The 17086-nt window shown below is 41.7% G+C and overlaps 1 protein-coding gene across 8 annotated transcripts; it reads right to left on the bottom strand.

The window, feature by feature from the left end:
- Window positions 1-23: 23 nt before the first annotated feature.
- LOC108075966 (pneumococcal serine-rich repeat protein) lies at window positions 24-16944 on the bottom strand. Of its 8 annotated transcripts, none has more exons than XM_070283392.1 (8): window positions 16815-16944; window positions 14021-14913; window positions 8293-8492; window positions 7909-8227; window positions 6882-7787; window positions 5451-6823; window positions 4767-4823; window positions 24-4364 (listed from the first exon to the last, which is right to left on the bottom strand). In XM_070283392.1, the coding sequence occupies exons 2-8, from the start codon at window positions 14643-14645 to the stop codon at window positions 2307-2309; spliced, it is 5538 nt and encodes a 1845-aa protein (XP_070139493.1). In that variant the 5' UTR covers window positions 14646-14913; window positions 16815-16944; the 3' UTR covers window positions 24-2306. The 8 variants fall into 8 exon arrangements, with proteins under 8 accessions (XP_070139493.1, XP_070139495.1, XP_070139494.1 ...); XM_070283394.1 differs by lacking the exon at window positions 16815-16944 and adding an exon at window positions 16055-16285 and having other exon boundaries at window positions 6882-7775; XM_070283393.1 differs by lacking the exon at window positions 16815-16944 and adding an exon at window positions 16047-16284.
- Between the last annotated feature and the right edge of the window lie 142 nt (window positions 16945-17086).

Raw genomic sequence — 17086 nt, 5'->3', positions numbered from 1 at the left:
GAAATTTTGCAAATACAAGTCGGTTAATGATTTCATTACAACTTTCATGTTTATTCATTAAATTTTTCAGTTTAGTAGGTTTGTTTGTTTTTTTTTTTTTCTATTTTATAAACTTAATGTATAAAAAAAAAGTTATCAATTCGCCAATGTTTAAGAAAGAGATGGATCGAATTTAGCATCAGAGGTTTGTTTCTTTGTTAACCAATATCCATTCAATGTGGTAAAGTTTCTATTGCCGAAAATAGAAATCTAGCTATAAGGCAAACATCTAGGGATTTGATGATGAGCACCAGGAAATCTCTTCTCCGTTTTTGTAAATTAAGTACAAAGTAAGTTTGAATTGAATAATTCTTCCTTATCATCAACTCGAGAAGATGTTACATTTTTTTGGAAAGACAAAAAAAAATTGAAAACTTGCCTTTGACTACTTAAATACGTATTTAATATTTATGTCTATATAGTTACAGTTATAGTTTAAAACAATAAAGTTGTAAACAAAAACAAAGATTAACAAAAAGCTAAAAAAAAAAATAAAATAATAATAAAACTCAGTGTTTGGGGTTAAGCTACATCGAGAGACTCAGCCCCTGTTTTTAAGAGAGTACACACGCGCGGTATTTACAGTATCTTTCGTGAATAAAGTATGTTTACATGATATTTTTTGTTTCATATATCTATATATATACGTGTTTTGTTTGTTTTAACATTTTTTTTTTCATCTATATTTGTGTCGGCCCATTGGAAGCTGGTGTTTTGAAAGGTTCCATAGCTCAGATCTCTCCCCGAACTAAAGCCTTTTTGGCGAGGATCTGTCGCAGATGGATTATGGTGGATTAACTTAGATGGATAGGCGGTGTTCTCGCATGGTTTTTCGGCTATAGATACACGTACAGTGAACGCTTGCCTTTGGGCACTACGACAAATATCACATAATGAGATCAATTGGATTTATTTTGGGTACTTTTTTGTTTGCGCATCATTTCCGTTTGTTTGTTGTTGTTTAGCTTTTTGGGTTTTGTTGTGAATGTTAAACTTAAAACTGTCTACGTGGGTGGCTTGAGGGCTGAGTGTTGGAATTAATTATATTTAAAAAGGCTGATTAAGTACGTAATATAACAATTGTTTTTTGTTTACACTTTCCAATTCATAATAATACTTTGGTGGAACTAATTCAGTTCCAGCCTATCAAGTTTCTTTTTTTGTTTTTAGACAAAATTAAAAGTGGATAAAGAGAACGAATAATAAAAGGCTTTGCACAAAGTTGGTCCGATGATATCATATCGAAGGTATTGTAACTATAACATATCGAATATAATCGAAATTTATGATATTGAAAATAGACAGAAATTTTCAAAAATGTACATATCGAATTTATTGAAAAAAATACCAAACAAATTATTTTCGATTATATCGATTTTTCGATTATAATGCTTCGATATATCAACCAAAATACAACGTTAAAATAACATGATATATATCGAACTTCGTGGCCTTGATAAATTATCGTTATATAGATATTTTCTGCCATTCCTACGCGAAGGGAGGGGTTGTGGTGTGTTGAAGTAATCCTATGGCGGGAAGATTTTCCTATTTAAGTTACATTCAAGCTCCTTTCTATTTAGTTAAAAATAACTTAAGTATGTAGCGTTTGCGTTTCAGTTTTCATTTCTTTGTTGGATCGGTAAGTACTAATTTTGCGAATCAACTTCCATACGCCACCTTCTCTCTAAGAGCTTAAACGGGACCTTTCGAAAACACCACCAGCCTTCAATGGGCAACAACACTAAGCCAAATAGTGTTTACAATGGGGTTTATATATGTGTTTTTCATGGTTTAATATTTTACACTCATAGAAGTTAATTTATCTATAGTTTCAGGTTCAGTATTCACTTCAAGCAAAGTGCTGGCCAAAATAGGAGAGATCTCAACTCTAAGGTGGCCACTAATCATTCTTAATGAAGTGAATATTGAGCACGTAATTCGTCTGCGTTTTTGCATCCTTATGCCACATTTGTATATTTAAAATATATTTATATTTTTTCCTTTTTTTTTTGTTATATAAAACTTAAAATGAATTTAACCAAAAAATAAAACAAAGTTAGTATAATAACTTGTGTACTTTATCAATTTTGTTTGGGTTCCCAAACTTCCTTCCATTTTCTCTCATCCTTGACTTTGTATTTTCAAGGTCGGCTGGTGGTGGTGGGATAACAGTACAAAGAAGCGCCATGGGAATGCTGGGTGGGAGGTGTTCTTCTCGGTTGAGTTCTCTGTATTTTTTTCATTCGATCTCTATTGTTTTCTGTTTAAACGAGACTCGGCGCTGTCTCCTCATGGTCCTGTGATTTCTCCTCTGTCAGCGGACAGTCGACCACTTCGCTGTGCATCACAATTTCTATGTCGCCCAGTTCCGAAGCTGCCTCCGCTTTGAGCGTCATATCCTCAGCCCTGGACAGCTTCTGCAGGCTGTGCAGCGTCTCCTCATTAATTGTGTGCTCCGGCGATATGTTCTCCTTCAGCTGACGCTTCAAACTGGGCAGCATGTGGGCCGCATTGCACTCGGGTGACGATGCCGACTCTGTGCTGCTCGACGAGGACGTTGCCGTTGTTGTGGTACCCTCGAGCTGGGCAGCCGAAGAGCCGCCGCCGGAGACACTGGCATCACCGCCGCCGCCGCTGCTGTTGTTGAAGGATATGTTCTGGCGAAAGACTTGCTTGCTGAAATCCCTCAACTGCCTTGAGGCTGTGTCCAGGAAGGATGAGCTGCCAGAGTCAACATTTTGGCTGGAGTTTGATATATTGCTGCCGGTCAGAGATGTCCAAGAGGCGGGTGAATTTTTTCGTGCCACCGATAGAATGGGATTTGGTGTTGCATTGGTAAAACTGCAGTCGCCGCCTCCTACTGTTCCTCCTCCTCCTCCTCCTCCTAATCCTCCTACCCCGCCACCGACGCTTGTTGCTGTTGTGGTTGCTGTGGTGATGGCGGTGACTTGACTGACCTTCGATTCCGGCGAGGAGCTGCGTTGGAAAATGGTGCCTGTTTGGAAAATCGTTAAAAGCTTATCCACCGCCGAGGGATTGGCTATCCACGAAGTCTTTCGCGCCCGCGTCTGTGGGGGATTGTTGCTGACGGGCTCGGCAGGTGGCATGGCTTCTGTTTCCGATTCCAAAACTGGATTCATGGCAGCAGCAGCAGCAGCGGAGAGAGCAACCACACCAGCCGATTCCTTGGTCAACGTGATGTCATTATCGCCAAACACGGCCAGGGGACAGGTCCTGGGTGGTGGAGCTGCTTCTGCACTTGAATCTACAGAGTCTGTTGCATCGTTCGTGGTGCTACTACTGCATCCGCTTCCGCTTCCGCTGCTGTTGCTACTGCTGCTGTTACTCCCGGGCGAAGAATTGCTTACGGTGGGTGAATTGGTCTCGTGCGGCGAAAGCTTCTGTCGGTCATCGTCGTTTGTACTATCATTTCCCTCAGCGCTTGTATTATCGCTTGGCTCTATAATCATAACACTGCTTACCGCAGAGGCTGCCGCTGCTGCTGCCGCCTCCGCTGCCTCCGATAGCTGCACAGCCTTCCTTGCCGACTTGAGCATCGGCGTTGGCGGCAGATCAATGGGTGGCGTGTGCGGCGTGATTGGCGGCAGCTGGCGATTGGCCAGCGGCACCTGGGGATCCTCGTAGATTCGCGACACATGGAAACGCGATCTGGGCGACACCGACAGCCGCTTCACGGTCTGGGTCGAGCAGGTGACAGAAGCCATCGCTGGCAGCGAGCTGGAGGTGGGCAGGGCTCCAAGTGTATTGAGACTGCTCTGACTGCCTCCCGGCGAACTGATGGTGGGTATGGACATGCAGCTGCTGGCCGAGCGCGGTGTATGCTGCGGCGGATGCTGGGCCAGCGGTGAGATCAATGGACTGCTGGCCACCTCCGTAACACGCGACACGTGGAAGCGGCTACTGCGATTGGGCGAGGAGGACGGCGATATTGTGGGCGGACTGGGGCCGGGCGAGCGAAGGCGAGAGCCGCCCTTACGCTTCACCTCCAGCAGGGCGGCCGGTGTGGGCAGGGCGGTTGCTGCAACGGTCGCAGTTGCGTTTGCCGTGACAGTGCCAGTGACGGCGTCCACAAAGGGACGACTGTGGCAGGTTAGCGAGATCTTCCGCGAGCCCAAGTAGTAACCGCCGCGACACCGGGAGCCGCCTGGGAAGCTACCGCCACCACTTGTATTGCTGCCGCTGCCGCCCGCATTCACCGTCCTCTCCGCTAGCTCTTGCGCCTGCCGCTTCTCGTTTCGCGAGCACAGGGAACGCACGGTGCCCAGCACCCTTGTGTAGTCTAAGTGAGCATCGCTGCCGATCTGAAACAATAGGCAAACAAATATATATAACTTGATTAGTATCGGCTAATGGCAGGCAGTGTTGGGTGATTCACCTGACCTTCGGCCAGAGCCCAGTTGCTCACTTAGTCTGCAGGGTGAACAACTGGTCCCTGTCCAGGCAGGTGAGCCAACCCAACTACGCTTGGTTCTTGTTCCCAAGTCAGAGAAGCGCATCTAGAGAGTGTGGCAAAGTTAGCAAATCCGCGAAAAAGGACGAAAACCAGGCGGGCGTAGTGCTGTTGCGTTGTTATTAGCGGTTTTGTTTAGTTTTTTTTTTATTTGTGTTACAATCGGTTGTTCGCAAGCCAAAAAGCGCTGATTTTGCACAGAGATGGTTACAGAGGAGGAAGTGGATCATATTGAGTGGCAGGTTTTACTTACGCTCTCCTGGGGCAATGGCGATGGCGGTATTACATTTACTATCGGCACTATGGGCAACTTTAACGGAGATGAGAGAGAGAGGCAACAACGACAGTGACACCACAAATGAAAACGATTCAATTAAAACAAATTCAAAATCAAACTGTCAACGTCCAACACACACACGCTCTTATCCAGCCATCCAAAAACCAAGCTCGATTGGTATCAAGGTGTAACTTTTAAGCTTCGGCAAGCCGCAGCTTCTAATGCCCTTGGTAAGGGTTTTTCAAATTTTCTGAGATCCGATTTAAGTTCAGCGCATCAAAATCTATCGGAAAAATGCATTCCGGTTCTTGGTTTTGCAATTTTTTCAGTTAAAAAGTAAGCAGACAAAACTCTATAAATTTCAACTTCAACTTAAAACATTTACCAAGGGTATACTATAGTATATATATTAGGGCTCTAGTCCAACTCTAAGCAAAGCAAATCAAATACTCTTATATTTATTAAAATGTACCAATATATCAATTTCTTAAAAAACTTCAATTCAATTTGCTTTACTCAAAATCGACCCAAAAGGAAATTGCATTCCAAAAACTCAACATCTACTGTGGGCTCGAAATGTCTTTCAGATGAACTTTTGATGGGCAAAACGGGGCAATAACTTAAAGTGACTCCTAAGTTCTAAGGTTACAGATAGCTTACCGTGAGACGCTTGGGCTCGTCATTGATATCGATCTGGGTGAGCGTGTTGTTGGACTTGAGCACCTCGGCGATTATGTTCAGACTTTCCACTTCCAGCTTATTGTCACGGATATCGATGCGCTGCAGCTTGCTGTTGCCGCCAAAGGTTAGGATTGTGGCCAGCGTCTCGACGCCCCTGGCACTCAGATGTGCGCTCTGCAGCCCCAGCGTTGTCAGCGTGGTGTTTTTCGTGAGGCTCTCCTTGATTGTGGCCACAAACTCATTGGACAAACAGTTCTTTCCAATGTTGAGCAGTTCCAGGGAAATGGTCTTCTGCAGCAGCTCGGCTACGGCAGTGGCGCAATCCTTGGTCAGATTATTGTTCCACAAGGTGAGGGCCTTCAGGCCGCTGGGCGAACGATTGGCGGCCTCCAAAGTGGCCTCGGCCAGCTGGCGGCGCGAGAGAGTATCGTTTTTGGTCAGCTTTTCGGCGAACTTCGGATCGTTAGAGGTGTTGGATGTGTTGGAGCTGATGCTGTTGTTACTGTTACTACCGTCCAGCGAGGTCTCGCTACACAGGCTATCGGAGCTCTGGGATCGGTTGCGCGAGGACTGGTTGAGGTAGGCGCAACTGGACTCTGTTCGCCTTAGTCCAATGCTCGCTCCACCCGGCGATGTGGAGGGCGGTGGCGGCGTTGGCACTGGACTGGGACACGGGTAGGAACTGGGGCTCAGTTCTCTGGTTGCCTGCAGGCACTCCTCGGCAATGGTTACCTTCGGCGGTAGGAATGCATCGTCTTGGGATTTTGCCAGCACCGGAGCGGCCGGCGTGGGCATGGTTGCCTCCTGGGCGACAAACAGACACTCGGTGGACTCTGTGGCTATGGTAGCCGTCTCAATGCCACCCATTTCCTTTGCCATATCATCTAGCCGCGTGCTCTCAAGCGATACCGATAGCCTGCTGAATTCGTCGGGCAAATGGCGACTTATATCGCCTTCGGAGGCACTCTCAAAGGCCGAGTCTGTGCTGTGCGTATCCTCGAAGTCGTCACCCGGCGTCCTGGCATTCTGGTTCACGTCTAGGGGTCGCGAACCGCCAGCCCCACACGCTACGCTGCCATTGATGCAGTCGCTCTCTTCGGCGGTCACCTCAAATATGGCTGCTGGCGAGGAACTATTGGGACTGACAACGACTTCAGTGGGTTGTGTTAACGCAACAGCAACAGTGGCTGTTGCTCCTGCTCCCGCTGCGGATGGCTGCGATTGGATTATGTTATTGTTGTAGGTATTGTGGGCATTGTTAGCTTGATTATTATTATTGTTGTTGATGATGTTGTTCTGTACACAGGATTCATTGGGTTTAACGGTTTTAGCCTCTGTTGAGGGAGTAATATCTGCAAGAGATTGATAGGGTTAAAGGGTATATCATAAGGGCATCATAGCCTTTCTTACCACATATGTTGCGTTCGTTTTGGGAACTTTGCTGTTGCTGTTGTTGTTGTTGATGTTGATGTTGATGTTGATGCGTCGGAGACAGCGGCTCCTCCTCGGGCACAGCTACAGGTTGTTGTGCCTCTGCAGCACTTGGCGCTGGTTGTGACTCAGCCGGGCCAGAGTTTGAGCTCTCCTGGCCCTCTGGTCCTGCTTCTGCCACTGCTTGTTTCGGGCTGGTGACTTCATAGATTTCATTGCTTATCTCACTGATATCTTCGGAACAGCAAGCGGCCAGCGTGTCGGTGGAAATGTTTGAAGGCGCCTCCTCACTGCTGCTGTCGCTGTTCATTGACAGCAGCTTGTCCAGCATGGACTGGCCGCAGTTCTTCACTGTGCGAACAGTGTCCTCGGTATTGTCGTCGTCGTTGTCATTCTCCACATCAATTAGGACACCCACGGCGGGTTGATCTAAATTTGTGACTACTGCCTCCTCCGCCGGAGCCTCTGGAATTGAGGCTACCGAGGATGATGAAGATGATGACTCACTATCAACGACATCATTCGTCGCTTGACTGCCGGCAGAGCTGACGGACTGTGGCCCTGCAGCTACTGCTGCTGCTGCTGCTGCTGTTGGTGGCTCCAAATCCACAGGCGACGAGCATTCATCCACCTCAATGGCACGTGTTCGCTTGAGGGCACCCATACGTCGCTCCAGCTCGGTGGACTGCAGAATGAGGGCTTGCACTAGGTACATGACGCCTTCGTTCCTAATGTTGTTGTTGCTAATGTCGATGAGCTCCAAGCTATGGTTGTAGCGCAGCATGTCCGCTATGTGCTGGGCATCCACACAGTCCAGATCATTATAGCCCACCCACAGCTCCTTGAGCATTTTGTTTTGGTATAGACCTCGACCTGCGAAGGATACTGGAATAAATTAAACATGAAAACCAAATTAAATAAATAAAAATTGTAAAAATTAATTAAATAAAGAAAAAAACAAAAGTGAAAAACAGTTCAAATGAATTTCCATGGTAGATAGACTTACACAGATGGACAAGCGGCTGACCCCTTAGGCCGCAGTGCTCCAGCTTCAGGGTATGCAAATTGGAGGAGCCCAAAGCCCGGCCAAGACTGTCGGCACCCAACTTGGTAATCTGATTGCTCTCGGCGTTGAGCAGCTGCAGCTCTTGGCTGCGCTCCACCATGTAGGCGCACAGCTCCCAGCATCGCTTCGTCATCTGCTCCTTGTTGTAGGATATATCCAGCTCGTTAGCCGCTTCGTAGTATTCAATCATCTGAAACAGGGCCATTAGGCAGCTTTCATCCAGTGAGCAGTCGGACAGGTCGATGCATTTGTATTGTATCTAAATAATAGGTGGAATATACTAATAAAGATGACATGAAGCAATAACCAAGACTGGCTGCTTACCCTTTTGAAAATCTCCTCCAGAGCTTCGCAGTCGTTGGCCGCCAGTTGATTTGCTTTAAGTGGGAGCAGGGGCTGCCGCACCTGGTTGAGATCCAGGTTCTTTAGGTGATCCATTACACTCTTTAGGGGCTCCGTTTTATGCTTTCTACACGAGTCCACATACTGATCGACAATTTCAGCAATGCTCTGGACGAGACAAACTGAAAGAGGAGAGTGGAGGCTTCATGAGAAACTAAACATAGCAATTGAGAAATATATTTAATTTTTATTTAAAAAGCTGAATAACTAAAACCCTAAGACTCTTCTGTAATTATATCTGTATCGATCTGAATTCAACAATTTATGGAATTGCTGTCGTGTCAATAAACTTTTGACGATTCTTCCGTTCCGCCCAATCAAGTGTCGCCGTTTCAAAGGCAAACAAAAAGTGTGTCTGCCAAACTACATACATACATACATATATATTCTATATGGTCAAATATGACAAATAACCATAACTTATGGCGCGTGCGAGAGTGTCTCTCGTCCATATCCAGTGGCCGACGGACTATATCGTCATCGACATCATCATTATCATCATCTACAATTGCCGCCGCCGTTGTCGTCGGCATCAAAAGTCATGGAGATACAGACATAAACAAATTGTCCATTGAAAAAAAAAAAAAGTAAATGAAATTGCGGCGGCAATTTCCAAACGATTTGCTTTTATTCCCCACACAGAGGCTCTCGAATGACATGAAATCGTGAACCTGTAATTTACAACTCATTTGGACGCATCTTGTGGAGTCGTCTATCATGGCGAAAAGTAACTTAGAGCCCAGTATATATTATACCTAATTTTTGAATGAGTAATAACAGGAACTTGAAGTAAGATCTTACGAGGGGACAGGAAATTGACTGATATACAGCCTAAGAATAAATTATTAAAACTATAGTGAATCTCTTTTTCACAGGAATTGTATACTAAAAGCCCACGAAACGATACAAAATTGTGCCAAATGCCAAGTGTACCTTTCTTTTTTTATAAATAGTTTAAACAGACACAAGCTCAAAACACTCACCTCCACCCAGACAATGAAACGATCTTATGAAAAACGTAAACAAATTAATCTATCATTGCATTATCTAGTCACATCGGTGTTAGAGGCAATTAAACGATTCGATTTAGATCCGACACTAAGTTTGATGCCAAGAGAGAAAAACACACACAAATTTTTGTTAAGAAATCTTCGCTTGGTTTTTTGGCAAGCACTCAAAAGTGCTTCAGTTCTATTTCATCTATATAATAGAGATCCCCGATTCCGTCCTTCCCCCGCCAACTGACGCTGCCTTGAGACTCAACATCTGTTAAGTGATTCATTAGCGTTGACTAGAATAATTCAAAAACTGAATTATTATGAATTTTCCCACAGAATCAGGCAGACAATGTGACGACCAGTTTGGACGTTTCTCTTTGAAATATTTTCGCGTATTTTTCTTTTGCTATAAATATAATGATTTGAACTAATCAAATTAGTATTTGACATCTAAGTAGGAGGAAGATAATGAATTATGGTTAGTGTATAAATGAGAGGCACTTTTTAGTATTTTACTGTTTAATTTCTAAATTATTCCTCCATTTCCATACATCGATTTCTTCCTTTTCGGTAATTTCTTTAATGACTTTAATATTATATTATATTATGCAAACATTTATTTTCAATAATTGCTAGCAATCTATTTTTAATCGGTTCGTTGGGCAACAAGAATAATATAAACAGAAACAAGAAAATTTCACCTGGGAGACTAAATTTATTTGTCACCCTCAGCCATTTTTGCCTGCTTTGTCTTGGGCTTAAAAATGACTGATTGACAGAGATAGTGATAAATAAAAGTAAATAGCTTTTATCAGCTATATTTTTAGAAGCAAAACCTGTAGTGATCGATATTCAAAAATGGGTAAACGCGAATACTATGGGATTAGCACAAAAAAAACAAAAAAGTTTGCCAACTTGAGGCCATCGATCGAGTAGATAAATGACCAAGTTCACAGAAACGTTATAGAATCGCGTGCCGTCTGCGTCGTCTACCAAGTCTATTAAATGCCTTTTCAATTTTTTATTATTTTATTGATTTTTGCACCTTTGTTGGTTTTGTTGTTGTGACTGCCGCTGACGTCGTCGATTCTCTAAAAGTCTAAGCAAAAGTCAAATGTACAATCAGGGGGGAAAAATAAAAGTAAGCGAATAGCACTCAGAGGAGAATCAAAAAAAATTATTCCATTAAATTGCTGTTAATTTAGTGCTAAGCATTTACAATGTCGGAAACTTGTTCTCGTCGCATTTGCCATTAATTTTATGATTCCATTTCGGTTCATTTCGAACTGGCAACACATAATATCAATACGCTTAAAAAACACTAGTTTACAAAGAAAAGGAAGAGCAAGTAAGTTTTGCAATTGAAATTGAGTTGATTAATCAATATAATTAATTATATTTATAAAAGCTTTTTTTATACAAATCAAAAGATTAACAAAACAGACCATTATGGTCGCTAATTAATACTTTTTCCATCTGTAAAACAATAAATTTCTTTGATAAGAAAAGAAAAAATAAAACTTTTCTTTAAAATACTTTCCAGATTTGTCTAGTAAAAGATGTTTATTCAAACATTTGCTAACCACACAGAAAATATTATTTCCAAAACATTTAAGCGGTTTTTCTTATTTTTTATTTAGTTAGAGTGTTTGATTAGCTTGATAATTAAGCTAATGTTTGTTGTTTCAACCTCTTTCCGAAACTGTCTGTGACTCTTATCTATTTATTGATATCAACCTGGTGCCGTTGACTTGAATTGACAAATTGACTGTCATGACCGTTCCTCGTTTGTCATTATCGAAGCTCAAGTTCATAGCCAAAAAAAAGGGGGAATAGGGTCTTTTTTGGCGAAGATAAAAGTCTCAAATGCCCCAGAAAGATAAATAATTAAAGGAATAAACAAAAACCAGTCTCAGCCGCACCCTTTCCGATCAAAATCAGCCCTAGACACGCAAAATAACTGTAAATACACACTGTTTGATGAGATTGTTTTCACAAAAATGCAAACATTTGCTGTATTTACTTAAGTGCTTACTACTATTTACTCGTCTTCGTGAATTCTGGCTGCCCGCCTGCGGTAGCAATTCTCTTCCAACACCTTTAAAGCTTTGCTTTGTTTTCGGATCGCATAAATTAATTACATCGCCAATGAACACTAAACGAGCTCGTGACATTTTTACAACAATTTACTCTAAATACAATTTGTATACCCCGTACTGGTGAATCGCCAAGGGTATGTTATATTTATGTGTATGAAGGCTTTCCTTTATCGTCAAAGACCTTTGTTAAATATTTTTACTATTGAATATAAAAGATGTTTGAAACAACTGCCCAATAGGATTTTTCTTTTGTTAACAGTTCTTGCTCTCAGTGTAGATACTGAAATAAGTGTGACAAAACAGCTCTGTTTGAGGCGGAGACTTAAAAAAAAAACTTAGTGTGTGTATGTGAAAACACTTTAAGGGCCACTGAGTGCTCAACATGGGGAGCTCTGATTAGAAATAAATTCTTGACTGTATTTGCAAAAGGGCTCTTTGATCTTAATTTAAAAACTCCATGACCTTGGTCCTACAATGAGCAGCTTTTAGAATTAAACTCTTGTAGTTTCAGATTGGAATCTGGGTTATTTAGTAAGTAGTTCACGGACTGGGGAAATGCTTCTATATACTCATATGGCTGTGTGTGTGTACCTATTTGTTTTGTTCCCCAGACTGCTGCTGTCATAATGTCTTCTCCCGAGGCTTTTGTGCTTTTGTTTAAGTGACAACGATGACATCACATAGTTCCACCTACACCGAAGCACAGCAAAGCCAAGCAAAGGCAAAAAAAAGAAAAAGAAAAAACAGCAACCAATACGAGGGCAAAGACAAAGAGATAAACAAAGGCGAGGAAGGAATCGAAGTAAACAAACAAATATACAAGCTAAATAAAAATATATAATTTACATATCAGCAGGCTTGTTATGTCTGGGTGTCCCGTTCACTTATGTAAATAATAATGGAGACAAAAGCAATAGTATTAGCAACAAACACAGCGACGGCACAAGCGATTAAACAAATTCTCAGGCACTCCGACAAAACGAATGAGAAGCACAAAGCGGATCCCTCGATTGGCGTCCAAGGCAAAGTTAAAGCGGAGCAGAAAAGAAAAGAGCACGAAAAGCAGTGCCGGCTAAAAGAAGCAAATAAAGCAAATAATAAAATAATAATAAAACATGTGAAGAGCATGTGAAGAGGGCGAAGGAACCAAAGCAAACTGGTAAAGACAAAAGCAATAAAAACAACGAAAAACGAACCGAACCGTATCTTATCAGCAATTTTCGTTATCGCTGACGTGAAAATAACAAATAACAAAATCAAAGGGAACTAAAAAAAACACTCGTAATAATTTCGGTATAGCAGGCTATAACCAGGTATTGATGAACCAAATGAAAAGCTTCAAAACAAAGTCATTTGCGATTGATCATTTCGGATAAGAAAACTCAACGGTTAAGGATTCTTTCTATGGATGTAAAAGATCGATTAATGTCGATATTACATCGAAAATATAAAAAGTTTTCAGTAAACTAATTGCGTTTCTTAATTTAAATATATATAAAAAAATATTGACATAAATTCCAAAAATATTTAATAGTCAAAGGTAACATTTAATAGAGCTAAAATCTAATAGAAAGGCCTTCCCTGATAAAAAAAATCAATTTTAGGACAATTTAAATGAATTGTAGAATTGAAACAACGGTTATCACTAAAGAAATAATAACTAGATATAAAACATCTGCTATTGAATCCTAAATATCCTACATGAATACCTTAAACAGGTCATATAATCGTAAAATAAATTAAAATTAATGCAGTGAAAATGAGATACGAATCGGTGTCAATTGAGAAATTTCTGAATTGAACATTCTTTTATGTAGTTCTCTTCCTGAATCGGCCCCCGGCCGGTATTCTCTTTGAGCTTAGCAACAGCAAAGAATTTCTTGTTGTTCAAATAACTGCAAGTAGTACGCATTTATCGGCTGCACCTCGCCTTCTTAAAGTAAATAAATATTTTGCGCATTTCGCCGACTTGGCATGGGCAACACAAAAGTCTCATTCTTCGTTATTTCCTTCTGACCAGCAGCTCTCGAAACACTTTCCGACATGTAAGCAATGGGATTGGCAATATAGCAATTTTCCTGCTGCTTTTGATTGTATCTTCTCTCAATTAACTGTCACAGACCTCTCAGATCCTTTTCGCACCCGCATTACACTTGCGTCTACGAACAATTAACAATTAATTAGATAATTGAATTAATTCGCAGGAAGTGCAGTAAATGAGAACTTGCTTTTGCCTTCCGCGTTCGTTTGACTTTTATCGGAACCGATAAGATCCAAAGCACGGATACATAGAGAGATCGTAGAATGCCAAGTAGCCTACGATCTATGTAGCCGACTCTAGGAACGAGAATGAAATTAAAAAGCCTATAATTATTCTTCAACTAGACAGAAGAATACCCATTATTGATTTTTCATAGGTATTTAAGTTGTAACCTAACCATCCAACCTATTTGTTAGTGGAAAATGTCGTCATTTCCTCTAGAGTCTAGACAAACTATCAAACTAAGTAACATGAAATGGCCTAATTATGCTTGCCGTTGCCAGCGTACTCACCTTGCTTCCATGGATCGGCCGGCTCCAGATAACCGGTGACCAGCTGGTTCTCCGGAAATGAGACGCGACGAGGTATGCTCGAGGTCAGTGAGGTGTCCGAGGCTTTGCGCTGCAGCAAGCTTGGTGCCGTCGACAGGATGATGCTCCGTACGCCTAGGCCTCCTGTTCCTGTTCCTCCTCCAGCAACTGATCCTCCGGAACTGCCAAAATCCGGGCACATGGTCGAGTTGGGATTGGAGGCCAACGAATCGGTGCGCCATACAGCCGTCTGTCGCGCATCGTGGTATATCTTAATCTTCTGACGTTGCTGCGTTCGCATCTGAGAATCGAATGCGGGCGATTCTGAAGCAGCAGCAGCAGCAACGGCGGCGACGACGACATCAGCTGTTTCTGTTTGCTCGCCAACAGCTGACAAAGATGCTGTTGTTCCTGCTGCTGCTGTCAGCGACTGACCCTCGTCTACTATTGGCGGCGATGTTGCCTCTATTTCCTTTGGTGACGCTGCTGCTGCTGCAGCTGATGATTTTGCTGCAAGGTGCGTTTCAATTGTTGGCTCCGTTCCATGGCCATCTGTTGTTGTTGCTGCTGCTGCTGGTGTTGTTGTTGGCTGATTATTGTGCAACATTGTTGCTTTGCGTTTTTTGTTGCCGCTGTCGTTTCAAGTTTGTTCCTCTTTAAGTTTGCTGGCTGTCTCGCACTTATTCTTATTTGACGGTTTACATTTAAATCACTTAATATATTGTTATTTATATACAGCACACGTTTTTTTTCGTTTGTTTTATTATTATAATTTTTTTCTTATTTGTTGCTTGTTGTTTTGTGCTTTGCTCGCGCGCTTCCAGTTTACATTTTCGTGTATTATGTATTTTTCAACTTTGTGTGGGTTATTTCAACTGTTAAAATTTTGTTAAAAAATTGATTAAGTTGCACGAAAAGGTATGGTAGAGGATCTTTATTCAAATGTGATTAAAAAACTGAGTGCTCGAATTTGTCAAACGCAGCAAATAAATACAAAAAAATTTTCCGCTCGAAAATTTCCACCGCCATGAACGACAGTGGGATTAGAACAGTGAAAAATATGCCATTTATGTTTAACAAAGTTTTCCTAATCCAAATAGGGCATGGAAAAATTTAGACTTAAGAGGATTTGGATACATATTTAATCCTTTTTTATATGCTTTGAAAAAAAGGGACTTTAACTCAATTTTTCATACTTTTTAATTGATTTTACTTTTAAACCCACTGTACTATGTAATTCTTCAAAACAAAAGGAAAAAATATAAAGAGAGGAGGCTCTCACGCACACACACACACACACACACGAAAGCAAAACAACTCTCTGAGCGAAGTGAGCTGGCAAAAGAGAATGGCGTAAAAAACATTACCTAATTGTTATTGTTTTTGTTTGCGTTTGCACTGCCAGCGAGAAGCGAGAGAAGCAAAGAAGAGAAGAAGAAAAGCGAATTGTTTGCTATTGCTGTTTGTTATCTATAATTTTTCCCCTGCACTTTTTCGCATTTTTGTTTACCTCACCAGGTTGCCTTTCTCTCACGCGCCTCTGTCCGTGTGTGCGACAGGGATGCGAGTGTGTGCGAGAGCACTGAGTGTGTGTGTGTGTGTGGGAATAACACGCGCCCTGTTGCATGCAAAACTCAAATTAAAAGGCAAATTGCAATTGGTAATTACAGAAGCAGTCAAAAGGGACAAACAATTGCATGCTCTGGCTGCCGTTTTTTGTTGCTGCTGCTCTGCTCACTTTTCCTCGAATTTTGTTTTAGAATAAATACACAAATTACGTCACGCATGTCGGTGTGTGTTTAGGAGGACTGCGAGTTGTTATTGTTGTATCTGCTGCTGCTTTTCCTGCGTTCGATAAGGAAAAACTCCTTTGCTTTGATTTTCGGTACTCGGTTCCTTTAATGTGGGTTAAATGGACACGGGCAGAGCACGAATTTATTTTCACTAATGTTGTTTCCGTTAATTTTTCCCCAATTTGGCTTTGGCGCATTTTTATGCACCTACATACATACATACATCATATGTACATCGCTCTTTGTTATACAACTCGCGGGGCAAAGGATTTAGTGGGGCAATTCAGCGGTGGCGGCGGGGCTTTATCGAACATTTGACCGAATCGAGCTCCATTCAGCTATCAACTACAGAACCGAAGCGATTTAGGCATCCGCGACCCAACAACAACAACCGATCACAAAGACGTTGAAAATGCAAAAGATAGAAACAGAGTTGCGCATTTTCATGCTGGCCTGCTGGCGGCGGCGTTGCCAGACTGCTGCGGCGCGAATTGGTGATAACGAATACTGGGTAGAATAACAGTACTTATTGGAATCACTTAAATATGTGACATGACTTTGCACTCACTGACAATAACATAAAAGTCAATCTAAAGTTTGGATTTTCAAGGCGTTTCAAAAAGTTTGTAGTTTTGGTTAACGAAATATTATGTTATACATTTGTGGATGGTTAACAATTTTTATTGGCTTTTTCTTCGACAACATTTTCTTTTTAACAATGAACTCGGTGTAGTTTTTTTTGTGTTTAAAAAAGAACGCTTTAATTCCAATTCGTGAATTACTCAGCGGTACCGTGTAAACCACTCTTAACCCCCTCAGCAGTCTGGCAGCCCCATTTTATGCGCTCTTTTCACGCACTCTCTCTCTCTCTCCCTTAAATCGCATGAAACATACAACATCAAAACAATAAATGTATGTACATATACAAAGTTGTATATTTTTTGTAATACACTTGGTATCTGAAGCTCACTAAATTTGCTTACTTTAATTGCACATTTTGGTATCCCTTATATAGCAAAGCACACAGTAATTCAATTCTCTTAATGGCGTTCTCTCAGCAGGAGCGGGAATTTTGTGAGAAATGTAAATGTCAATACATCGATTACAACTTGTATACAAATAACAAATATTTCTACCGATTGAATATCGATATTATTTGAAACTTTCATATAAGATAATTTGATGATACGGATCAAGAATATATATCTATTCTTCGGTTCGATATCTAGTATAAAAGTATAATGATACTAAACAA

Source organism: Drosophila kikkawai, chromosome 2L, assembly GCF_030179895.1.
Source record: "Drosophila kikkawai strain 14028-0561.14 chromosome 2L, DkikHiC1v2, whole genome shotgun sequence".
NCBI lineage: Eukaryota > Metazoa > Arthropoda > Insecta > Diptera > Drosophilidae > Drosophila > Drosophila kikkawai.
The sequence above is the reverse complement of the archived record's forward strand: the minus strand, read 5'-3'. Positions and strand labels throughout refer to the sequence as shown.

What these genes read in the sequence shown, in the direction of transcription:
- LOC108075966 (XM_070283392.1), bottom strand. Translation starts at nt 14,645, where the DNA reads ATGTTGCACAATAATCAGCCAACAACAACACCAGCAGCAGCAGCAACA. An exon ending in TGGAGGAGATTTTCAAAAGG is followed by an intron (nt 8,228 to 8,292) that starts GTAAGCAGCCAG and finishes CCTATTATTTAG; the next exon opens with ATACAATACAAATGCATCGA. An exon ending in TCAGCCGCTTGTCCATCTGT is followed by an intron (nt 7,788 to 7,908) that starts GTAAGTCTATCT and finishes AATTTATTCCAG; the next exon opens with TATCCTTCGCAGGTCGAGGT.